Source organism: Danio rerio, chromosome 25, assembly GCF_052040795.2.
Source record: "Danio rerio strain M-AB ecotype USA chromosome 25, GRCz13ab, whole genome shotgun sequence".
Lineage (NCBI taxonomy): Eukaryota > Metazoa > Chordata > Actinopteri > Cypriniformes > Danionidae > Danio > Danio rerio.
In genome coordinates, this window is record NC_141045.1 from 4,617,501 (window position 1) to 4,628,232 (window position 10,732).

Sequence of the window (10,732 nt, forward strand, 5' to 3'; positions counted from 1 at the left end):
TATGTGTGACTGGGGCTAGTTCTCATTTTGCAGAGGCATAAATTATTAAAGACTTAATTGCAATTTTGTTATGTGAGAAATAAGATTAACATAAAAAAACTGTGAGAAGAAAGCACAAAAAAGTACAATTTTAATATTTGTGTATAAATTTGTATTAACTGTAACATTTAACCTGTAATACACATCTAAAACATTTACTCAGATTTAAACAAATAAGTTTGCAAGCCAGAAAACACTCATTTTAAAAAATAAAGTATATAAGTATGATATATACAAATAAAACATGAATTAAATGCATTTTTTTTGTAAATGAATAACACATTTATGTATAAATAACTAGAAATGCAGGAGACATTTTAGCTTTACACAAATTGAGATTTGCATAAACAAAACTTTGCATTAGATGTTGGATGGTGGGTGAAATTATGTTTTGATAAAATGAGGGGGTAACCTGTTTTTTTTTCAGCAGGGTGAATTAGTGGGGTATATAATTAATTGATTATTTAATGAAACATGCTAAATGTGGCCTCTTTGTCATATACTACATTCGTTGCATTTATTAAAACAATTCCTAATACCACACTACTAAATAATGTGATATGCATAGCAGAACCACCTTTACTTTGAGCTTGCTTTATTCCTCTGCTTTTCTTCTCTTCCGTTTTTCGTCTCTGGGTTTGGATGCAGTTTCATTTCAAATTAAAATTCGATTAATATTGATTAAAAATAGAAACGACACTTGTGGCATTATATTCGTTAAGACTTTAAGACGCTTTCGGCTTTATATCCAACGTGAGCAATTTGCCTCAAACAAAATGTATATTTTCTTTCAGAAACTTCCTTCTATTGTTTAGATGTGTGATAATGTCTTTTAAAGTGTTTGCAACCTTTATAAAACATGACGATGCTGGAGATTTGTTCAGCCACAGAAATCACTAACCACATATTTCCAATGCAAATATTTTACAGTGTGTCTTAAAGCAGGGTTCATACACGTTTTTACAAATAAAATTCCATGACTTTTCCAAGACTTTTAAGTACATTTTCATGTAATGTGTACATATACAGTTGAAGTCAGAATTGTTAGCCACTCTGTTTATGTTTTCATTTATTTCTGTTTAATGGAAAGCAGATTTTCTCAACACATTTCTAATCATAATAGATTTAATAACTAATTTCTTATGAATAATTTATTTTATCTTTGCCATGATGACAGTAAATAATATTTGACTAGATATTTTTCAAAACACTTCTAAAGTGTTAAAGGCTTAACTAGGTTAATTAGGTTAACTAGGCAGGTTATGGTAATTAGGCAAGTTATTGTATAACGATGGTTTGTTCTGTAGACGATTGAAAAAAATATAGCTTAAAGGGGCTAATATTATTAACCTTAAAATAGTGTTTAAAAAATAAAAGACTGCTTTTATTCTAGCCGTAATGAAACAAATAAGACTTTCTCAAGAAGAAAAAATATTATCAGACATACTGTGAACATTTCATTGCTCTGTTAAACATCATTTGGGAAATATTTAAAAAAAGACTTCAACTGTACATGATAAATGACAAGAAAAACATTGGCGTTGAAATTCATTACAGCATATCATAAAACACGCAACATTCTATTTTGTTTAAATTTGTTTTTATACCTATGTAAAATTGATTTTGATAATGCTGACACAGCACTAACAATATTAGAGCGAGTTTTTGGCCAAGCAAAGAAAATAACTAAAGACAACCAACCTATATTCAAGTTAGAGCTGCACAATATATCATTTCAGCATGGATATCGCAATGTGTGCATCCGCAATAGTCACATCGCAGGATATGCAATGTTGAGATTATAGTTTAATATGGAGTTTAATCATAATGGAGTAAAAGTTTATCATCCGCATGCATTTTTAAAGAGATAGTTCACCCAAAAATAACCTGCCTTTTTCATTACACCCTTCACTTGTCTTAAACATTTGATTTTTCTTTTTCAAATGAACACAAAACAAACATGATTTAATAACTCCTATAGTATTGAAACAAGTCAAGTGTAAGTAAATGGTGAGTAAAATTTAATCTGTCCTTTTAAAGCCTGTAACTGAACATTTTAAAATATCAGAGTTTAAAACATCCGGCCACAATTAATTTTTTGTAACTTTAATAAAGACTAAATAATATACAATGAAGACTGCAGTGTTGATTATTCATTATCTGTACCTGAATAGTGAATACCTGAAACTATTAACTCACTTTTATCTTTACTATATTTGATTTATGTAATTTATTTGTTATATATTATTTGGGATTCACTCCTCTACAAAATCCCCCCAATCAATCCAAATAAACCTGTTAAATCATCTGGTGAATTTGTATTCACATCGCAATATACATCAGAAATACAAAATATGGGAATATCAGATTTTTCCAATGTCGCGCAGCCTGAATTCAAGTATACAGATATTTGTTTAACTAATTTCCATGACTTTTCCAAAACTTTGTGGGTTTTTCTCTTTTTTCAAAACTTTTCCAGGCCTGAAAAATGCCATGTCAATTCCATGACTTGTCCAGGTTTCCCATGACCGTATAAACCCTGTTAAAAGGAATAATTTACTGACATTTGACTTGTTCCAAGCCAGTTTGATGGTTTGTTTGTTTGTTCTGTTGAACAAGAAGATAATTTGAAGAATGATGGAAACCGGAAACCACTGACATCCAGGAAGTGGGACATACTAATACCCAAAAATCAATATTCTGTCATCATTCCCTCTTTACTTGTTCAAAATTTATTTGAGTCTCTCTTCTGTTGATCACAGAATAACATATATTGAACGCTTGAAGCTGGCACCAATTTTATTCCATAGTCTTCTCCCCCTTCTTTTGTATTCAATAAAAGAAAGAAACCTGTAAAGCTTTAAAACCACATATGGAAGATTAAATGATGAGGTAATTTTCATTTTTGGGTGAAATATCCCTTTAAAGAAATCTTGAAAGATGTTTTAATGCCAAAAGAGTGTTTATGACAGCCCTAAATCTTTTAATATAGTTTAATATTGATATATTTACATAGCAATTTTCCATTTAGTGAGTGTGTTTACATAATATGTTGGTCACCACATCCAGTTTAATTTACTGCTATGAATCAGTGTTTCCTATTATATGCAAAAGCTATGTACGGTATAAACTTAAATAAAAAAATTAATGATGTTGTCAGATAGTTAAATGTCTGATGGAAGTTTTCTCATGTTATTGAAACCATCTCTCTTTTTCCATGCAGATGGGTCGCTTAACAATACTATTGCTCTGTCTGGCTCTTGTGGTGTCAGTTGTGGCCAAACGCGGGAGTGGATCCAAAGGTGGATTCGGCTGGGGTAAAACTAGTAGTAGTTCAAACAAAGGTGGAAGCAGCTCCGGAAACAAAGGTGGCAGCAGCAGTAGTAGTAGCAGCAGCAGCAGCAGTAAAGGCACCTCATCACATGGGACACACTCATCCCCTGGAAACTATCCTCGCCAACCTCAAGTACCAAACCAGAATCCACCTCCCTACCCTGGTGCTGGAGGTGGGTACCCTGGTCAAGGAAGATATCCACCAGCAGGCTCTAACCCAGGATACCCAAACCAAGGGAGCTACCCAGGACGTGCTGGATACCCTAACCAAGGTGGGTACCCAGCCCAAGGTGGATACCCAGCCCAAGGTGGCTATCCTGCGCAAGGTGGCTATCCTGCGCAAGGAGGTTACCCAGCGCAAGGTGGATATCCACAAGGTAACTACCCAGGACGTAGTGGTTACCCAGGACAAGGTGGTTACCCAGCACAAGGTGGCTACCCAGGCGGAGCATCATATCCTGGAGCAGGGTCGTACCCCAACAGGTACCCTGGTGGAAACCCTTACCCAGTTGGTGGGTCCTATCCAGGTTATCCAGTCCGAGGAGGTTCCAGTCCTAACCAGTTTGGTGGAGGTGTTGGAGGAGCAGGCGGATATCCTGGAGCGGCACAGTATCCAAACTGGAACCCCAACAATAAAATCATGAGCCCAGCCTATGGCGGCAACTATGGTGGTTACGGATATGGTGGCAGATCACCTTTCGCCCAGTCAGTGCAGGGCATGGGTATGGCCCCTTCTTACAAATCAAAGGGATTCGGCAAGCAAGCAATTATAGCTGCTGGAGCTGGGGCTGTGGCTGGAATGGCTCTGGGATATGGCCTGGGAAGTTTCCCCCGCCCCCGTTTCCACTTTCACAACCCTCAGGAGGAATACTACTATAATCACTACATGTACAGACGGTATGGCCAGACTCCACCTGACGGTAACATGAATGGGAACACTAACTCTCAAGGCGGCATTCCTGGTGATGCAGGATCGGCTTCTGCAGGACAAGGAAATCTTAACCCTCATGAAATCTTCCAGAATCCTCCTCCTCAGTCCTATGACAAGTTTATGGACACGTGTATGAAGAGGACAGATTTGCTCAGAGAGAAATCGGAAGGAAGATCGAGGAGATCCCCTGACCTCTTTGAGCCCCAGGCAGCAGAAGTAGACAGTGATCAGAGTGAAATGCAAGAAAATGTTACAAACAACAACAGCACTTCTGAAAGAACCAACTCTGCAGCTAGTACAGATGATTCTGTAACCACAAACCCACCAGAAACACCCAGCCAACCTCAAAAGCAGACCCAAGAAAGAGCAGCAGAAGCCAATGATGATAATGACGGCGACACTGTTAGCATTATGGAGATTGGCTATCCTATGCTAATCGAGCAAATGAAAGCTCGACGTTGTGTTGAGCTGTACATGGTCTACGCAGAACAGCATGCAGAAAAACAGGCACAAGCTCAAGCTAAGATGGCGGATGAAGCCAGAAACGGTAGTGGCAACCTTCCAGGACCCATAAGCCACGGAGGCATGTTACTTATCACTAGCATCCTGTCTCTTATCTTCAGTTCCCTTCTACACTGACATTCTCAAGTAGATGACACGTAAAACCCTTTCATCATGGCGGAGAGACAGATGAGTGAACCAATCACGCCTACGTTACCTAACAAATTTATCTTTGATTTTGGGCAGGACATTTTTGAAAGACTACTTGAAGATTCAACAGAAAGTACTGACATTTCTCACAATCACTTTTGTTCAGTAACGTTACTAAACTGCAACATGAGCCACCTAACAACTTCACATGAGCCTGTTCTTGGAAGCATTATATATTATAATATCATTTTCCCCCTAGCAAAGTTCACCTTCCATCACTGCCACCTTTCTTGCATGTAGTTTGGTGAACGTTAGTTTGGCTTCCGAGACAGCATGCTGCATGAACATTTCATTACCTCCAGGTTTTTTTGCATGGCATTGGCATTTGGCTAATCGTTTTCAGCTGGCAACAGTAAATGAATCAAAGATTTTAATGACATCAGGTGGTGGCTTCTTGTTGAATTTTTTTAATGGCTCTCCTGCTTGTGTAGTACTTACTGAAACATTTGTGTTGTAGTGTTTATTTTCCATTATTTGGACTGTTAACCGAATTAACTGAGCTATTTATTGTTGTATTAAATTATAATTTTGACCATTTTAACGTTCGTTAAATGTCCTCCACTGTTGGTTTTCCTATTTTATTTCCTGATGGCACTTCATACAGAATTCTCCTTGTGTTTTAATCAGCTCTTTTGTAAAAATGATCTAGACTTTGCCCGTTTAATTCTCTGCAGTGAAAATACTGCATTTTAGGAACTAATGGCCTGTTTCCACTGAGTGGTACTGTACGGGTCACCTTTATCAGACTTGCATTTCCACTGCCAAATTGTACCAATTGTGGGCGTGGTGTCAGATAGAAAGTTGCAGTCGATGTTCTTGTTGTTTGAGGAAATGTCATAGTAAAGCTGTACGAGTCGTTCACATCATACGAAAAGCTCAGGGTGCTTTCACACCTGCCTTATTTAGTTCGGTTGAATCGCACTAGAGTTCGTTTCCCCTTTTGGTGTGGTTCGTTTGGGCAGGTGAGAATGCAGCAATCGTACTTGAGTGTGCACCAAAAGCGGACCAAATAAGCATACCGAGACCTGCTTGAAGAGGTGGTCTCGGTACGCTTTCAAACGAACCCTGGAGTGGTTCTTTGTGGTGAGAATATGATCCGTACTAAAACAGACCCAACCGCAAAAAGTACTGCGCCTTTTAGACCAATTCAGCTGCCGTAGGCTGATGCGCTGTGCATTATGGGATATGGAGGAAAAATATTTGTCGACAGCGCTTTACCAACAGAGAGAGAGAGAGGGGGGAAAACACTACCTGATGGATCGTTGGTAATATTTACGCAAGATGAGCATGTCGCAGTTTAGCTAAATTAATTCACGGATCCTCCTGAAGTGACGAGCGATGCATTAAACACTGTTTTCCAGCCGCGCTTCATTTTCGTAATGTATAGTAGTTTCTTTTGTTGTGCTAGGAAAGTGGTACGTAACGGTTCGGTTTTTGGTACCTTTTGACAGTGGAAATGGCCATAAAAGCGTACCAAACCATACCACACCGTACCACTCAGTGGAACAGGAAATAAAACAATCCACATCCAGATCTGATGTGTCTTTCATTCCACTCCACATTTTAAGCGCTTTCTGTGTGAATGACTCTCTAGTGAATGTACACTGTATGGTTTTAACTCGATATATGTATAATAATATCCCAGCGTGTCAATTCATATCATATGTATGCATGTGTACTGATTCAGAGATGCGCTCATGCAGCTCATCTCCATTTCTCACCAAGATAAAACATCATTTTATATAATCTTGGGTCTCTATCAGTAGCTTGGGTGCTGTGGTTTCCTTGAACATTACTGCTGAACATTCAAGTAGATTAACAAACGAGCTTGGCACTTTGCTAAATCATTGACCTAGGGACTTTGGCACTGGATGATCAGCAGAAGGCAATGTATAACGCCTTATTGTTCGCATATGTAATAATGTTATGCCTTTGGGATGTTGTGAATGTTCATGTGTGTGTAATGTTACCATCACTGGGATTAAAGTGATTAAATGCACCTTAGTATTGTGTCTGCCTATTTTACTTGGGTATTTTTAGAAACCATAATCTAGAATGGGGCTTTTTGGTCTTCGCTTTGAAACAAAACTGTGCCAGATAATAGGATGTGACCCACTTGCATAGTTCCGTAGCTTTAACACACTATATTTGGCCTAGTGTTTATCTAATATCATTCATTCATTTTCCTTTGGCTTAGTCACTTTATTCATCAGGGGTTGCTACAGTGGAATGAACCACCAACTTATCCAACATATGTTTTACACAGTGGATGCCCTTTCAGCTGCAACCCAACACTGGGAAACATCCATACACACTCAACGGCCAGTTTAGTTTTTTCAGTTATCCTATAGCGCATGTGTTTGGACAGTGGGGGAAACCGGCGCACCCGGAGGAAACCCACACCAACATGGAAAGAACATGCAAACTCCACACAGAAATGCCAACTGACCCAGCCGGGACTTGAATCAGCAGCCTTATTGCTGTGAGTTGACAGTGCTAACCACTGAGCCACTGTGTCGCCCTATCTAATATCAGTTAATGTGAATGTTTGTCATAACCTTGATGCGCAATATAGAATCTGGTCCCTGAAGAAACGCAGGTAAGTGACTGCTATATTGTGCTGTGATCGTTTCTTTTGTTGTTTTTTCCACTGATATCTACTCAGGTATGCTTGATTTACACCAGTTGACGCCGCATGTTCCCACATTGGCTTACTAATTACAAGCTTAATTGTGCCCTTAGTGGAAAACCATGAACCCTGAGGACTTAAGGAGTGACAGAATCCAAATGCAAAATGATTTGTGTCAAAAACGTGGTGGTGCCTATGAGAGCCATTTATCGTCAATTGGTTGTTTTGAAACACATCTTGACCCTTGGGAAGAAGACTTTACCCCAACAGAGGATCGCAAGAGACAAAAATGCCATTTGGTGATCATTACTGTGTTCATTCAGGCGGATGCAAATTCGAATCATAATATGTTTTTGCTAATGGTGCGGTTTTAGATCAGACAAACAATTGAGGAACATCGTGACTGGCACTTCTTTATTATGTCACTGAGAGCGGTTTAGAAGGTATCAAAGTGCATGCGACACAAAAGAGAAAATAGATATTAAAACTAAATACATAATCTCAGCTTTCAAATGACAAGGAGAGTATATAGAACTTTTCGCCTACTTCCAACAGTGTGAAATCAGAGATGACTATTCCCAGCAACCAATTTTGTGTTTAATAGACGTCTAATAGAAACTAAATGTAGACAGCTTGGCTAAAGCAAGGCTAAACTTGGGCTATCAGTGAAAATCTAATAGACGTCTACACTGTAAAACCCAACAGTGAGATTTATCAAATGAAATGAGTGTTGTAAACTCAAAATTGACTGAAAGTTAATTCTACTCATTTGGAAAGAGTTTTGAACTCAGTGTTGAATGTAATGAGTTAGGGTGCTTTCACACCTACACTTTTGTTTCGGAACGTGTCTCGTTTGCCCAGTTAGCGCGGTTCGTTTGGCATATGTGAACAGGGCAATCGCGCTCTGTTCCGCTCCAAAGTAATCGCTCTGAGATCGCTTGAATGAGGTGGTCTCGGCTCGATTGAAACGAACCCTGGAGCGGTTCGATTGCAGTGAGAAAGCGATCCGATCCGAGCACGGTTATATCACAGTGTTTTATGGATATGTAATAGGCATACGGCTATATGAAGAGAGAATTATGAGTAGGGCGGGAAGTTTCGCGAGTCTCCGGATGCCCGCAAACGAGTGATGATCTCCCGGTAATCTCGCGTCTCCCTCCCGGTCCTCAAATAGGCATCGTTGCGCACCCTTCTCACCCCTCCTCACCGCGTCTCTCCTCAGACACGTCGCGCGCACCCTTTCAATCACCACCAAACCACTACCTCTCCTGACAGCTTAGCGGGACGCTGCAAAATAAACCCTGACACTCTGACCAATGTGAGGAGAGTTTACTCGCACGTGACTTGTTTTAGCTCTTTTGGTCCGATTAGAAACTTTACAGTGTGAAAGCGAACCGCTCCAAGAGCAAAGATGTAACAATTGTAATCTCTGTTTCGGAACAACTGAATCAATTCACAGGTGTGAAAGCACCCTTAATAAATACATCATTACTTCATCTTAAATGGAGTAAGTTCACAGTACTCGTATAGATTTGATTTTAACGTAAATGGTTTGTAGCAATCGGTTTCCTCAGACGGGTTTCAGTTGCCTTAACTTATTGGGTTTTGCAGTACTCAGTTGGTTTGAGTTCTCTTCATTTATTGGGTTTTACTTTGCTCAAATGGCTTTTTTTACTCAAATGGATTAATTTCACAGCACTCATTAGGAGTAGTTTTTGAACATAAATGGTTTGTTGCAAATGGTTTGAGTTACCTTAAATTAGGCTGATTTACATCTCTATGCTGCTGCTTAGTCAATGTGTAAACAGGTTTCTGGAATGATTAGCTTTTGCACGAGGTAGTTACATGAGTGCAGTCATAGGAAAAAAAATCCTCTAGGACATTCCTAGTTGCCCAAGAACAACATTTCTATCCCTGGCCATTTCTTAGGGCACATTCACTTGAATTTGTTAAGTGATGTGTGCTTACCAGAATCAATGTGAACTGAAAGTGAAAAGTGAAAAGTTAAAATGTCAGGGGATGTCACTAAAAAGCTTTTGCACAACTGTGTTTGCTTAAATCACCTTCATCGTCAGACGTTGAATCAGATGTCAACCAAAAAGAGTTTGAGAATGGACATTTGACGGTCACCGGAAGTCACCGATTTAAGTTTATGATAAACAAAAACAGTGGTGGCTCAGGGGTTAGACAATAAGACGCTCGCTGGTTCGAGCCAGTTGAGTTTCTGTGTGGCGTTTGCATGTTCTCCCTGCGTTGGCGTGGCTTTCCTTCGCGTGCTCCGGTTCCCCCCACAGTCCAAACACATGCGCTAAAGGGGAATTGGATAAACAAAACTGGCCATAGTGTGTGAGTGTGTGTGTGAATGCAAGTGTGTATGGGTCTTTTTCAAGTACTGGGTTGTGGCTGGAAGGGCATATATAAAACATATATCAGAATATTTGGCGGTTAATTCCAAATATTAACTAAATAATAGTTAATTTATTTATATATATATATATATATATATATATATATATATATATATATATATATATATATATATATATGTGTGTGTGTGTGTGTGTGTGTATATATATATGTATATATATATGTATGTATATATATATATGTATATATATGTATGTATATATATATATGTGTGTGTGTGTGTGTGTGTGTGTGTGTGTGTGTGTATATATATATATATATATATATATATATATATATATATATATATATATATATTATTATAATTATATAATTATTATATTATAATTATATTATATATTATTATTACATAATGCCATTTACATCACAATGGAGTTTAATGCTGAATACACTAGTCAAGCTGCCTTTGCCTTGATTTGCTCCTTGATGACTTCTGAATTGTGCTCTAACCGTTGAGAAACAGTTCATTTATAACATTTAATCAAAACATTTAACTCAAGTTTGTCTTATGTTTTTCAAAAAAATAAAATAAAATAAATAACAAACGAAAGGTTACATTAAATTAGAAATGACTGTATAAAAGGCATTAACCCCAACCCTCCCCAAAAATCTCCCTCTCTTCTCAGATGGGATGGCGGGCCAAATTAAAAGGTTACCATGGG

The 10,732-nt window shown here is 38.3% G+C and overlaps 1 protein-coding gene across 1 annotated transcript in view; it reads left to right on the forward strand.

Moving 5' to 3' along the window:
* Nucleotides 1-7,018, forward strand: part of prnprs3 (prion protein, related sequence 3) — a 7,635-nt gene extending 617 nt beyond the window's left edge. The window contains 1 exon segment of the mRNA NM_001013298.1: nucleotides 3,263-7,018. Within this exon segment, the coding sequence (NP_001013316.1) occupies nucleotides 3,263-4,942 (1,680 nt within the window). The 3' untranslated portion in view covers nucleotides 4,943-7,018.
* The last annotated feature ends 3,714 nt before the right edge of the window (nucleotides 7,019-10,732 follow it).